Source organism: Centrocercus urophasianus, unplaced genomic scaffold, assembly GCF_019232065.1.
Source record: "Centrocercus urophasianus isolate 14NV4802_14NV808 unplaced genomic scaffold, USGS_Curo_1.0 seq_2, whole genome shotgun sequence".
Lineage (NCBI taxonomy): Eukaryota > Metazoa > Chordata > Aves > Galliformes > Phasianidae > Centrocercus > Centrocercus urophasianus.
Genome location: NW_024884755.1, coordinates 8,991,093 through 9,006,208, shown reverse-complemented (window position 1 = coordinate 9,006,208; position 15,116 = coordinate 8,991,093). Strand labels below are relative to the sequence as shown.

The 15,116-nt window shown below is 36.3% G+C and overlaps 1 protein-coding gene across 5 annotated transcripts; it reads right to left on the bottom strand.

Annotated features, from left to right (window-relative positions):
* Positions 1-39: 39 nt before the first annotated feature.
* Positions 40-15,098, bottom strand: TERB1 (telomere repeat binding bouquet formation protein 1). Of its 5 annotated transcripts, none has more exons than XM_042821318.1 (18): positions 14,609-15,098; positions 13,963-14,027; positions 12,907-13,017; positions 12,595-12,723; positions 11,994-12,125; positions 11,480-11,540; positions 11,288-11,403; positions 10,393-10,548; positions 9,232-9,363; positions 8,493-8,618; positions 8,088-8,269; positions 7,018-7,358; positions 5,872-5,933; positions 4,815-4,907; positions 4,175-4,342; positions 3,610-3,687; positions 2,117-2,230; positions 40-289 (listed from the first exon to the last, which is right to left on the bottom strand). In XM_042821318.1, coding segments are annotated over exons 2-18 (2,037 nt in total). In that variant the 5' UTR covers positions 13,997-14,027; positions 14,609-15,098; the 3' UTR covers positions 40-287. The 5 variants fall into 5 exon arrangements, with proteins under 5 accessions (XP_042677252.1, XP_042677253.1, XP_042677254.1 ...); XM_042821319.1 differs by having other exon boundaries at positions 14,647-15,098; XM_042821320.1 differs by having other exon boundaries at positions 15,075-15,091.
* Positions 15,099-15,116: the final 18 nt, after the last annotated feature.

The window sequence follows — 15,116 nt, the reverse complement described above, 5'->3', positions numbered from 1 at the left end:
AAAGTTTACAAAGAAGTTTACATTTTTAAAAACTAAAAGTAACTTTTACTGGTAAAAGCTTTATTGGTGCTAGAAAAACTTACAGTTTAACTGAAATCTGCAAAGCATAACAATTGTTATGAATGTTAGCAGTACAAAACATGGGTCTGAACTCATCTAAACTCATTCTCTAGAAGTTGGAATTGTAGTAACTGTACCTCACTGTTAACAATGCTGTTCTTCAACTTCATGTATTAAAATCCAAAATTCTCTTGAAAGACTTTGATGATGATCCTTGTTTTTCTTGTTTCTGCAAGATGGGAGATAAAAATATCAAGACAACCATTATCACAAAACGCAGTACAATTTTTAGAAAAGATTTCAGAGTATAAATGGTTGCCACCAACCCCCCCACATTTACTGAGAGTACAGCAGTAACGTTACCTACTCCATCCATAAACCACACCTCTGTGTAAGAAGCATACACATGAAACAAAGCAAAAACTACAACAGAAAATCTCACAGACCCTCACCAATTGACTGAACCAAGAACATATCCACTTCCTAGCAAACACGGGTATTAATCCAGCCCTCAGCTGAAACCCTTTGTACCCTATCAGGTGCCACTCTAATGCCTCCCAGTTTTGTTCTCCATAAGCATAAAAACTGATTAGTTTACAGAGACCATTCAAAACCTCAGTGTGCACAGCAGTGAAATGGCACAAAGATCAGCTCACAGGTTGCCAATTTTTCATCCCATGTTTCTTTGCAAGCGAATCAGGAACAAAAGCTCAAAAAATGACCTGATAGTGCATATGATTTGCATATGATATGAGAAAGTTTGACATTGACTTGTAACCTGTTGTATTTCTCAGAAAGACAAGCATTTGTTCATCCTTTGTGAAATGCATAGCACCACAAAATCAAATTCCAGTGATTACCCATTTATTTTACTCTCTTTAAAATATCATTAATTTCTTCATCTGTGAGATTTTTTCAGGTTCTTCTCTTGTTTAAAGCTCTTGTGTTTATATCCAGGTAACATTTCTCACTGTTCTGCATTTATTTTGGTGTAATTAAAAATCATGCCAACTTACATAGTATTTCACATTAGAAGGAATGCATTATTGTTCAGAACTAACTGAGAACTGCGTTGCCAGCAAACTGTCAATACAATGACATTTTTCAAACATGTTGTGTTCAGCCTTTTCTTCACTGTCACCCATTTACTCAAATAAAGGCAAATGTCACAGAAAAATGCTGCATTTTTGTTGCACTTACATAACTTACACTCTCAGTATTTGTTTTCCAGTCAGGACAGCTATTTCTTTTAGATGTGTACCATTTCTATACTGTGCCAACTTTCACAAGCTCAGGATATAAGCATACTTCCATTTCCATTACTTGTGAAAGTTCCATTATTTGAAAATAACTAACAATAGAAAAATAGTTAACTTGTTTCAGGGATATGCCACTATGACTGCAGTAGAATCAGCAGGAAAAGATCTGTATTTAATATGGTTCACTTAGGTATTGGGCTCCTGTTAAAGGTGACTTCAAATGGAATTACACAGTTTTCAGTGATTTTACAAAGATAAAGACAAGTGTATAAGGCTGCACACAGGTAACCTCATCTTCATCAAGTGAACATAGACAATTTTCTTTTAACCGTTGGCATTCATGGCTGCACATTTCTTTCACACCCTCTTTCTCTCCAAGTTTGCATCTTGCCTTTTTTGGAAGGCTATGAAACTGTGAAGAAGGCCAACCCTCGGCCACTTTGAACTAACTGAACTCGACTGTAAGCCTGACTCTTGTGCTGGGAAGGAACGTTGCCTCTAATGAACATGGATACGCACATGTTGCCTTATTACTAATATCTATTTCTCATTAGATTCTCATTATTGGCATTAACATGTCTGAATTAGTTAGGTACTGGAGTAGCAAAACAATAGGATTTAAGTTAAAATAAGCTTAAGTAGTCTTATGATTGAAGCTACAAGAATATCTATTAAAATCCTCAGCCATTTGTCTCCAAGCAGCAAGCACGGACACTTTTTTCAGTGCCCTGAACAAAAGGTAAAACCTGATCTTTCAGCTATGCTTGTTACAGAACTAATTTTCTGGCGATACTCACATTTTTCATATGTTGGTTGCAAGTTATATTCTTCAGATAACCGAGTATTTTTATTATGCTGATATCTATTCAAAGTATTGGGTTTGCTTTTTCTAATTGGAGTCAAAAGAATACCTTAAAAACAACAAAACATTATGTATTTTACTTTCAAAAAAACGGAGCAGCAACACACAGGTAACATTTCAGGAACTAAAACTTACAATATCTTCTGAGCCGTGTTACCACCTGGTTTTTGAGGAAAGACTGAAAAATCCAATTAACTTCAGAAAATGTTTAATTGCTAGAAGTAATATATTGGTGTAATGGGTTCTTAGATGAAATAAACTGTTCTTTTCAGAAAAGCTTTTTAAAATTCTCATGAGCATCATAGCCAAATTAGTTGGTTTTGAATCTGATTCAAAAAAATAAAAATCATCCACTAGCCATTACCAGAAATTAAATAATGAAGTAAACAGAAGTTTTGGAAAGAGATCACTAAAAAGGAATCCCTGATGGGTGGGCTGATTTTTTCAAAATGGGAATGTTTGTTTTGTTTTTTTAAAAAGTAAAATGAATGTTCAAAAATTTAAGTACTGATTTAGAGAGCTGCTTTAGCCTGTGTTACAACTTCCAGTCATCCACGCTAAGAGACAGTACTGGTTATTACTCTATGAACGTATTATTTCATGATTGTAGGCAAAGCTCTGCATGTACCCAGAATCACCAGATTCTAAAGAAAACTCCTTGTGAATGACGTATAATATATGCATCTGCAGAGTAATGAAAAGAGTTAATAAAACTTACTTTTCACTGTGCTACAGAGTATTTTAAAAGATACATACTCCACTATTTATAAATGAACAGTTGTTGTGCATTATCAAGATAACCAGGTTTTGTTTTGTTTTTTTTGAAGGGGCAACTGATGGAACTCATCCTCACTTGTCTATCTCCATTTGTCATTAACATCTTACTCAACCCCTCATAATGCAGGACAGGTAAAAAATACCTTATTTACTTAATTTTCTGATAGCTTGCTTTCTGATACTTTTCCGATACTTGTTTCAGTATTGTTGTATAATTGAAGTTTTACACATCTAGCTATGTAGCACATAGAAACTCAAGTGCCTGTCAGAATTCCAAGAAGGAACAAAAGCAGGTATGATAGGATAACACAGCTTTAACGGTACAACAGAATTATGTCGAATCCAAGAACAGACAGATGCACTGTGCTCTGATTCCACTACCTTTCCACACCTTAAGCACCAAAACAAAACAAAAAATAGCAGGTGGCACAAAAGAAATCCTAGCAGGATTCCACAATGTACCACAAAACTTAATTGTTAAGTAGTGTAATAGTTTCACAATTATAGAACATACATTGTCTGACAGCTTTATGACAGCATCCACAGAACTTTATTATAACTCCTATCCACAAGCTCTCGTGGTGAAGCCCTGGAAGAGAATTATTCAGACGATAAGTGGTTTTTGCACTAACTTCCAAGTTAAGGCCTTACTTTGGAAATTATCCTGTTTGCTCTTTAAAGATGTCTCTACTAGCAGTTTTCCTTTCTTCACTGGAGTCAGCACTATCTCTAGAAAGATCAAATGGGACACCATTAAAAATGCCAGAAAACTGTTTTTTTGTTTTTTTGTTTTTTGTTTTTTTCAAATGCCTCTTTCAAACCATAAAATAGCAGACGTACTTTTAATTAAAATTATGATTAATAATTATAGGCCTCTTACATCCTTTGCCAGTTTATACTAGAACGAAACAAGCTTCTTACAAGGTTCATCCATTCACATTTATTTCAGCTTCATATACTCTCTTCTATCAATAATATTTGACAAACTCCGGCAGCGTTGCTTGAAGCAGTGGTGAATCTTCATTGCAAGTACAAGATTCAAAAACACCAAGTCAAAACAGAAGTGACTAGCTCCAACCTCATTTGGCAGGATTACTGGTAAATCATACAAAACAAGTGAGCTTACAAGAGCAGCATGATCAGAATCAGGCTAAACAAGTCTGGAACTCAAAACGCAGCTTAAAAGAATTAGGACAGTTAGTAAAAAACAAATTACTCTCATAAGCTGCATGTCTTCTGTTAGAGCCACATGATTTCTGAAGTTTCTTTTTATATCTTTCTTCAGCTTCCAGAATGACTCTGTGACGGCCGCACAGGTATGGACAAGTTTGCAACATCTTACTAAAAGTTCTGCTATTGAAAGACAGTCCTGTTGTTGTACAACCTAGAAGAAAACAGGGATGGTAAAATCCAGAATTTTGCTGACTGTGATCTACAGTTAATGTCCAAGTTTCATTACACGTCTCAGAATTGTCTGCACTCAACAGCAGTAAGGCAGAAAAAAAAAAAGAACTGCATAATAGTTAGAGGCTTAGCTAGATGAATACAAAAATAAACTGAACAGGGCTCCATTTTTTCCCCTCCTTCTTTCCAAAAAGAGAAAAAGAAAACAGCTGCTCCTAAGTATTCTTGTAGCTACAATATGCTCTTCTAAGCTTGAGGAAAGACATATTAAACAAAATTGGAATAGGTTAGCTCTATGTCAACATTTGTTTTATTTTAAACGCAGAAAAAGGAAAGGAAGCAGATAAAATTACAGAAAAAGTAATTTATGTAATGCCAAGTTTACTTGCTGAATTGCTGATTCTTTGATTCTTCTTTTCTGAACTTAGCAAAGAAAGACCTGAGCTACTTACCCAAACACAGGAAGTCTGTCATTTTAAGGGATGCAGTTGTAATCAAATTAATTTTTTCTTCCTTGGTTATCTCTGAGTAGAATGAATGTTGGTCTAAAGTAGGAAGAAAAAAACATTAGGAAGAAAATGCAAGCTATCTTTTTCTGTGGAAATCACACATGAGCATACCAATGTTCAGTTGTATTTTCTATTAGTAGATTACTAGGAAAGTTTAATTGGCATAACAGCAGAAAACTTTAACTTCAGAAATTTCTGTTCAATGGGCATATTGACACTGCCGTACATCCAGAATAATTACATTTAATTTCCTAATGAAGCACATCGCTTGAACTTGAACAGACCGAAATAGACCTGTAAACTTACACTGCTTAATGAAGTCATATGAACATTATCAATATTTAGAATCAGATGCTCAAAGTGTGATATAATGGAATAATGCTTTTCTCTATCTAAATAATTGTACGCGGAGATCAGCTTGGACCCTTGTAAAGCTACCATTTTGACAAACAGTAAACTCATGAATGGTTTTATAAATTAATGGTAAACTACATTATGAGTAAGGATTTGACTGACCAGATCCTAATTCTGAAATAAATACCCCAGAGAAAGAAGATCAGTGCAAATCTGAAAAACCTCATCCTACAAGCATTCAACACGGAGAGCTTCAGGCAGAAATCACTCCCACAGGTAGGTTCTACCCTTGCTCTTACAAGCGCAGTACAAAAGCAGTTCCCCTGCACATTTTCTATTAAGGGCTTATACTTTTCAGTACAGGTTGCGTTCAGACTTGACTTTAAGTATTTATCTGTAAGACATTCATTTGAATAGTTAAAAAAGAAAGGAAAAAAAAAGTATTATAATAAAAGCAGAACAAACTCTCCTGGTAAAATTGTGCGCAATATAGAATTCCAAAATTACTCTAACAGTTACAGAATATACATAATGTATTTTGTCATCTAATTAGATTTCACACTTGATAAAAAGTAGTGATAAAAGCAAGCATTAAAAGTTAAGAACAAAATTATCTAAAAATAAGAATACATTTAGCTACTTGTACCTGGTATGCTTGCCCATTTCATATGCTTAATAGTCTTCCCTGGTTGTTGAAGTAAGCCTTTCCTAGAAAGATTAACAATGTGAACAAATTTTAAAACACATTTAACTATACATTAATACACAAATTTCGGAGACAAAACAAAAACCACACTAAACAAAAATCAAAGAAAATTCTAAAAACAAAACAATTCTATGTATTACCTATTCTATTTGTCCCATAAGTTACAAGTTACACAGCAAGAAGCATGCAGCATATTACCAAGTGTCTGCTATCAGCATTCCTTGCAGTGCTGCTCCAGCATCAGGAATACAGCGTTTACCAAGTGCTGGTTTCCAGAGTCATTTTCAATTCTGGTTTATGTCACATTTTAGTACACATTAAACTTCCACAGTTGGCAGAATGCTACAGTTTGCACACAATGTAGCAATTACTTTTATGCAACCAACACGTTGCCATGGTACCACAATTATTCTTGCAAATTGTCATTAATTTTTTCTTTATCAGTAAGAAAGATGACTGTGAGAAGGAAAACAGGAGAGCAAACGTTCTGTGAGACAAGCGGGCAAAGCAAGAGAACAGCAAAGTAACCGTACACATCTTTTTCTTCCCACTTAGCAGAGGAATGGAGGAAGAGCAAGGAAGGAAGAGAAGCATAAGAAAACCAAAATTTTCTTCTTAATTCACAGACATTAAAATGCAAACTCTTGCAGAACTGGTCTATAAATGCAGTTCTCCTTGTAAATGCACATGACAGAAGTATTTTGGTTTCATCCACACCAACAGGTCAATTCCTCATCTAATCAAACGTGAGAATTTGAAGGCCACAATCTATGGATGCTTTTTCACCACTAGGCTTAAGGCATTGGAATGTGGCCTGCTACAGGCTCTCCATACTCACCACCAGAATCCTATCATTAAGAGAAAAAAGGACTTTACAGATGATGGTACTACAGACTCTATAATCTTTGGTTTCTGATGTCAAAAACACTTGCATAGAATATTTTCCTGCTGGACAACAAACATTTACAGCTTTTCACTTGTAGCAAAAGACCAAGCAAGGAAGCAATAATTGAAAAGGCTGACATTCAATTAGGAAATGATAATCAAGAGCAACTTACTAATTTTGGTTTGATGCAAGATACCTACCTTAGCTGAAGAACAGACTGACTTTTTTCACCTGCTGTTTTTTCATTTACACTACGACTTTGAATTGCAGTGTCTGACTGCATTGCATAAACTGAACGTGGAATATCACTCTGTTTACTTTTTCTAGCAGAAGCATTTACTGGATTCTCAGTCAGTGCAGAAGAATTTGCAGCTAGAGCAAGAACTCCGTCACCCAACTTAGAAGTTAACTGTGGACCACATAATTCTTTGCATGTTCTTTCTATACATGCTTTTGTATCACTGGGATTCACTTCAGAAGCCAGCATTGAAGCATCAAAATCCCATGAACTCCTGTCAAACGGTCTTCCTTCCGCTCCTTCCTTAATTGAAAAGCATTTGTTAATGACTAAACAAGCTCTATTAAAAATGCTGAATAAACCTACTAACAAGATTAACTAAAATACATCAGTTTAACTCCTGACTGATTGAGAGCCAACAAAACAGCACAGCTACCAAAAGAGTTGAAGGGCAGTTATTAAGTCATAGTACCAGGCTGAAATAATTTGCTACTAATACACATCACTTGAAAAGTCTAAGATTACCTCAAGATCCAGCCAAGTAACACAAAAATTGCTACTCCACAATCAAAGATACCATGTTCCATGGTAGTTACACGGCACAAAGAAAATATGGGATAACAATATTATATTCTGTAATCACATTTGTCCATTAGCTATCCTGTCACAACAGTACAATCATGGACATTTCAAGCATGCAGATATTAAGATTACAAATAAAAATGATCAGCAATTAAAAGAAAATCGAGCTGTTGCTTTTCCAACCTAAATGATCTCAACTTCATAGAAAATCTGATTTTACAATCAACTAAAATAGCTCGTAAGAATACAAATGCTTGCATTTCCTGATTGCACTGCACACTTCTAAGTTCGTATTTCTAAGTATGCATTATGTGCAATAACAGCAAAAGCTGCAGGTTGTAGTTTCTCATACATCCAATGTTCTCTCATGTCCTAGCTCACAATGAAATTATCTTAATGGTTTATTTCCTATAGCTCCTTACACTCAGAAAATCTGTAGTTTTACCTTACCTCCATAAACATGCTAATCTCCTCATGTTCTTTTTCAATCAAGTTTATTCTGTGCAGAATGTCTTTTGCTTTCTTCCAGTAGTTTCGTTGATTTCTTTCTCTGATTTGCATGTCCACCTCCAGCTCTTCTGCATTCTTCACACTTAGGGACTTCTCATTTATTTTCAAGGACAATTGTTTAGCTGTATAAAACAAAATTAGAATTATTTAACAAATATTTTATAATTTATAATAAAATTATAAAATAATTATTATATGGTGGCAACATACAACTTTCATGCAGAAAATAAATATCTTTGAGTACAAAGAACACAAAGCTTTTATACTTAAAACAATCTAGAAAGTTCAGAGAACTTAAATACAGAAACCATCTCTCTGATTTTTCAAGCACTCATTCAAGCTTACTCATTTGCTTGCAGTTCTGCAGCACGAAAGTAGCAGCTTTGTGTAGTTCCTCATCCTGAGACTCAGTTAGTACCTGAATCATAAGTGGAAGACCATTGTTCTTGAGCAGTTCACACTGGTTTTCTTCTAAAATAGGAAGTTATAATGAAAATCAGTTCGTTCCAACCTCATACACGCTTAATCTGACAAGCAGTTTTAGAAACAAAAACCAGTAACCTCCAGGGAAATCCTAAAACAACTAATTGTAAAAGATTCTTACTAAGAATACAAGCATGCTGTAATGACCCTGTCACCCAGGCTGCAGCAGAAGCACTCTACATCACATTGGATGCTTTGATCACAGTTCAAAACTGCTGTAAGAAACATGACGAAGGACTAAGTCAAATCACACACCAGACATTTGTACCCATTTAGTTGTGGTCTAAAATATTTGAATTATGCTTTGTATTTCTTGACCTCTGGTCTGAATGAATGAATTGTAGAATTTTTCAGATGAATTTTACCCTGTGATCCCTAAAACCAGCTCTGAATTCTTACATAATAGCTTACTTTTCTCAAACATACTATGAGTTAACAGGTCTTAAAGTTTAGAGGTGAAAGTAAACTTTTCTGAATATTAAATTACATTATTTAATAGAATATTCCCCCAGGTTACCAAATTTGATGAAATGATACCATTAAAGTAGCTGATGTATGAGAATTCAGTAAAAATATGTCAAAAAGAAGAAGAAAATCTTACCAGAGACTTCAGTACAGTGTCCAATTGTTAGAATAACACTCATTTTTTCTCCCGTATCCAGAGTGTCATTAGACAGTAGGTTCAGCAGTTCTGACACAGTGTGATACTTCGCCAAAACAACAGCCATGGCAGCTATCATGTTGAAAATAATTTAAAGAAATCTATCAGATAATAAACAAACAGGCAGCATTCAAATATGATGTTCAAAGGCACTGTCAGCAGACCTCCAAAAGCAGTCCCACTTCTGTCTCACTTTCATTTCAACAGTTTGAATTACCACACCTCTGCTGGTGCAGTAATTCCATGTGTGCTATTCCTCATAACCAGCACTGCCCTTTCCTCTGAACTGTACTCAGTAGAGATGTGGTCGATCTGACAAATGAGAGTTTTGCAATGTGTAAGTTTTGTACACCTCTGCTGAGTTTTTCCTCATCCTTCATTGGTTCCAAAACCGAACTGCTACAAAAGGAGCTAGGAATGTTTCAGCAAGATGTTCCCTCTTTACCAGAAACTGGGAACAGCAACTGCTACTATGTGCATGCTGACACCTAATCCAGTCACATACCAACTTCTTGTAAACTAGGCCCAAAACCAGTGCAGGTATATTCTCTTAAGGTCTTTGAAACTTTAGTCAGAGACTTGAGATAGAAGCATGAAATACACTAAATCATGGCCACTCTGACTCAGACTCATTTCACAAAGCCTTCTGATGGAATACACAAAGACCTCATTGAGCTATCACCATCCAGATGGTAAATCAACGTAACGATGCTTTGCAGACACAACAGGAACTATATTCACATTTCTCATTCATGTCGCTCCGTGCTTGAGCTTGTGCAGCTTCTTAGTACAGACACAGGCCTGCAGAAGCACAGCTCTAACTCCAGGATCCAAGGTTACCACATTTCACGTTCAACTAGCACCAGCAATTTAATTTTGTACTCAGTGTAAATTTTCTAATGTTTATTTCACTATCCCACCTCAGATTAACAGAACCATTCCCACAAGCAACTTGAATTTGACAGACTCTGCAATACAAACTGGATCTGGATATACTTAATTGCCTTTTATATCCATTCATACCACATTCTCAAACTAGACTTGAATAAAATGCATTTTAGAATTATCAGATATGAAAGTGGCAGCAGTCTTTCCACTCACAGTCATTAGCAATGCAGGCATCCAGAGTCTTTGTTACTACTATTGCAAGCTTCGTGCTAGGGTGACTCAGACAGGAATCATCACGCATCAGCTTGAGGAGGACTTGAGCTAAGGTGTCCAGTCCTCCAATAGAAACAAAATATTTCTGCACGGGGGCTTAGTGAGAACAGAAAAAAATGTGACTTAAATACTACAAGTCTCAAATCGTATCAAATTGTTTTAGCATTTTCTTAATTAGGCCATCACTATTTTTCCACGCACTTTTTAATCATTTACACCCGCATAAAGGAACTGAAGTTGGATTTATGTTTATCCTGAGAAATGCAATAATTGCCCTAACATGAAACACATACATATAAACAGTGAACATTATGCCCAAGTTCCACCTACATTCTGTTTTCCAAGATGCAGTAATCACTCATATTTGTAAAATAAGCTCCACAAACTGTTTTTACTGACCTCTCTAAATTGTAACCAATGAGGCCGTTTGTATTTTTAGGCAGCCAGTGCAGTGTAAGAAAAAGCCAATGAATCTAGTTTTCAGTGTGATCGCCGTAAGGGCAGCAAAAGTACTTGCAGAAATTTACAAAAATAGGGAATTAAACATTTATGTATTGAAGTGCACAAAATAAAAGCTGTTTAAAGTTTTATCTTACAGTTATTTGCAACCGTGAGGCCAACAAATGAACAAATAGGACGAACTATCTCAGGCTCCATGCAACTTTCTAGCCACTCTTTTGCATACGGAAAGACTGAACAGCAAATCTTTTGATTAGCTTCTGGGAAAGTAAAAACAAATAACCTCAAATCCAAGCATAATGTGCAATTTCAGCTGAACAGTAAAAACGAGAACAAAACTTATAATTTACCACAGTTTTTAAACAGCAGCACTTACCATTCTGAGGATTGTTAACACAGGCACAGAGAGTGCTACAGACTGAACACCACAGCTGGTAGCAGCCATTTGTATTTTCATCTGACAGATTCAGCTCAGGTGTGGAAAGAGTTGTTCTGTTTAAGAAAACAAAGCAAACAAGTCCTAACTGCTCTATTGCTTTTCCTGCTTTAACAGCAGCTGTTTGTTTACCTGAATAACTGCAGCAGCAGATCAATGCAGCCTGTTTCTCTGACATAGGTTTGGCCAAGTTCTGAAAGTGAACACATAGCAGAATGCAACAAAATCTTAGTGTCAAATCTAACTTGCATTTAAGTCCTCCATTCCCTAAGCATATTCAACCCTCTCAACAGAGGATCACACAAACATTGGCAAATGCAATTCTATTGTATGCTTAACTTTTTCTACATTGTCAGAAACCACTGGTTTAATTTTTTAAAAACTATAATCACGTTGTTAAACTACAATATTTTTTTCTATTTAAGGAAATCCCAGTGAGCAACAATTTACTTAGATTTATTTTACTTACATGGGTGACCTCTCCCAACCTAAATGATTCTGCAGCTACGTCTGATCTACATGCAACCTGATAAGTTGATTTTACAAAAACATTACTGACTAAGTGTTCCAAATTTCCATCACACACAGTGGAAAACATAAAAAGAAAATGTGAGTAAAATATGTGTTATAACAAAAAAACACTTACTATTATTTGAAACCAGTGCCAAGATGACATAAACAGACATTCTTTTCAAGTTCACACCAGAATCCTTATTCATTAAAAATGAAATGAGGTCCTCAAATAATGCAGAAGAACACAAAGTTTGTTGGCAGTAAACTGAAACCAGAAAACAAAAACCATTAACTCCTAAAGCAAACTATTCACAGTCATTAATTAATTTGTTAATACAGTAAATAGATGCTCAGTTGTATCCAGTACACGGTGAGCAGAGTCAAAACAGGCCTACAAAGGGACTCAGGGCTTCCTCCTGCCATCAGTTCTAAATTACCTCAGTCCCAGGCAAACTTTGGAACAGTCTGCATGTCATTACACTTGTTAATGAGGAAGCAGAGCTGCCTGTTGTCATACAGACAAGCTGGCTACATAAATCCCATAGAGACAGATGTATTAACCCTAACCCCATTTCTTCAAACCTTGGGGTGGTCAGTGAAATAGCAACACATTTGCCGCCTTTCACATTAACTTGTTATTCTGTAACATGAATTTTGATGCAAAAAGATAGGGACAGAGCACAGTATAACATTATCACGGCCAACTTGGAAATACACGAAGTAGTGTTTATTACCATTACTCTCTATTATGATTCCTAGTGTAAATAAAGCTGCTTCCTTCACTATGCCATGAGCACTTGACTTTGCAAGATCATTTATAAACCCCAAACCACCAATTTCTCGTAAATATTCACAAGCTTCACCTATAACAGGAAAGAAAAAAAAATAATTTTATTTTTGTTACTGTGCAAGAAGAAAATCTTAAGATGTTACAGTTCCAGTCCTTTGGCTAATGTTTTTTTTCTGCCCACAGTAACAACCAATTTCTTAATATACATTGCAAATGAAAATGACTGTGTTGTTTCCAAGGGAAAAATGGTTCTTACTATTTTGTTGACAAATTGAATAAATAGTGATCAAAGCCTCTTTCTGGGATGAAGGGCAGTCCATCTGGTATTTAAGGCATTCAAGCAGCAAGTTCAAATCTGTTTTCATATCTAAATGTAAAAAAGGAAGTTTCACATGAAGAGTTATCTTTTCTTCATATAAATTCATTTTGTATTAAAGTAAAACTTTCCCAAAACATAGCATGGATATGTAATCTAAAAAAAAAAAAAAAAAAAAAAAAAAAAAGCACAAGAAAAGCACTTTTATACATCTATACATAGCAAGCATAACCTACATCCCACTATAGACATCCCTATCTACAGTGATTTGATCATGACCCATAGTTAGTTATTTGAACACTGCTTTGCTAAAAAAGGCAGCCTCATTTTAATATTTCTGGTCTTTCATTGTTACCTTATTGTAAAGATCAATAATTGTTAGTAAATGGGATATAAGTTACTAAATAGTACGTTTTCCACTTGCAAGATGCATTAAGTATATTTAGCGAATAATACAGAGTCATGATAATCTGAGTGCATTACCAAGAGAATCCAGGAGGATTAAGCTAGATGCCAAGGCTTGCTACCTGGTGTTTATTTAAAGACTGAAACACTTGCACAAGAGGCAGCACCTTGACTCAGGTGCTTATGTCAGTAGGTTAATACAAAGCATTTGGGAAAAGGGGCAACTACATACAACCCCAAAGAGATAAATGATAATGATAACTTGTTTCTTAGACTTCTGCTATAACGTAATGACTCATTTAATGACCATTTAGTAACTTGGCAGCAGCAGATACTGTATATCTGAAGCACCTGCACAGCTGTGGGTTTCTTTAAAAAGTTACAATACTAGAAAAACATGGGTAAATATTAGCAGGAAAGTGACTTTGTGGTAACAGTATTTATCATTTGAACAAGGCAAGAATTTTAAAATCTGACAAAAAGAACATTTCCCTCTAACAGTTCACCCTCCTTGGAAAGTCTTGTCACAACCTACTAAAGCTTTGTAAAATAGATTTAGGTAATAAAGGAAAATGATTTCAGGTATCTTACCACATTGTGTTTTTTGCACCTTTTGATTTTCCATTTTTTATTGCATCCCTGTTCTTGTTCCACAACTGCAAGGAAAAAGCATTTTCTTTTTGCTGAAATCAGCAGTGTCTGTAGCACTGTACAGAGTGTAAGTTAAATAACTTTTTATTGCTATTTAAAAATACACAATTTTACAGCTTTCAAATTTTATGCTATCATCTGACACAGAGTTTAATACAGCCTTGCGTGGCAGAGCCTTCCTTTAGAAATGCTCTATTTCATATGGACAGTATTTATAGCTACTGTGTTATGCCAATGCCTTTCAAAGTTAATGTTTTGCAGCAACCTAGTGACCTACGATGGCAGTGTGGAATTGCTCAAAGAACCCACCCACAATTAAAACAAATATACCCAGTGCTGCCATTTACTGCAGTAAATCTCCTCAGATTTTGCTTACAGCAGGCTGCCAATTCTGCCATCAGCCAAAAGGCAGTGAGATCACCAGATAACGTTACATAACCACATCTGACATCCAATACAAACCATCTCCTTCCTACCGTCACTAAGCCAAAACTGCACTGCTTTATTAGTATCAAAACCAAAGGCAGTAACAAGCAGGAGTATTTCCTACACTAAGACTTTATCTTAGCTCACTGAAGTCACATACAATATGTAAAATGAAAATATCCACAGCAGTGCTCCTACATCAACCTGGCGCACTCCACTCGTGATCTGGGCGCAGCAGTCAGCGCTACACCCGCTCAGGAAGCAGAACGGCAGCCAAGGCCCGTTGGCAGCTCTTGCTGCTTATCCCAGGCCACGACCCGCGGTGTGCTGGGATGAGCCGGAGGGCAGCCTCAGCTAACCGCGGCCCAGGAGCCCAAGCGCACTCAGGCGGATCGCGCCATTTTCCTTAACCAAGCTCCAAGTCCCACACGCGAACAACGGCTGATGCGAGCGTCGCAGTCACCGACTCAAAGCTCTCAGCAATGGCCTAGCCGCAGGTGGAAACTTTTCAGCAGCAATAAAACCAGCCCAACAACAGATTAGCTGTCGCTCTCGAAGTAGAGCAACGGCTCTGAAAAATATCAGTGCCAACCCGACGAAATCAGCCAGCCCCGCAGCCCATTTACAGCTCAGCTATCTGTCGCCATGGAGGCGGCACCGCCCGCTCC

What these genes read in the sequence shown, in the direction of transcription:
- TERB1 (XM_042821317.1), bottom strand. Translation starts at nt 13,996, where the DNA reads ATGGAAAATCAAAAGGTGCAAAAAACACAATGTG. An exon ending in TTCAATTTGTCAACAAAATA is followed by an intron (nt 12,724 to 12,906) that starts GTAAGAACCATT and finishes TTCCTGTTATAG; the next exon opens with GTGAAGCTTGTGAATATTTA. An exon ending in AATCATAATAGAGAGTAATG is followed by an intron (nt 12,126 to 12,594) that starts GTAATAAACACT and finishes TTCTGGTTTCAG; the next exon opens with TTTACTGCCAACAAACTTTG.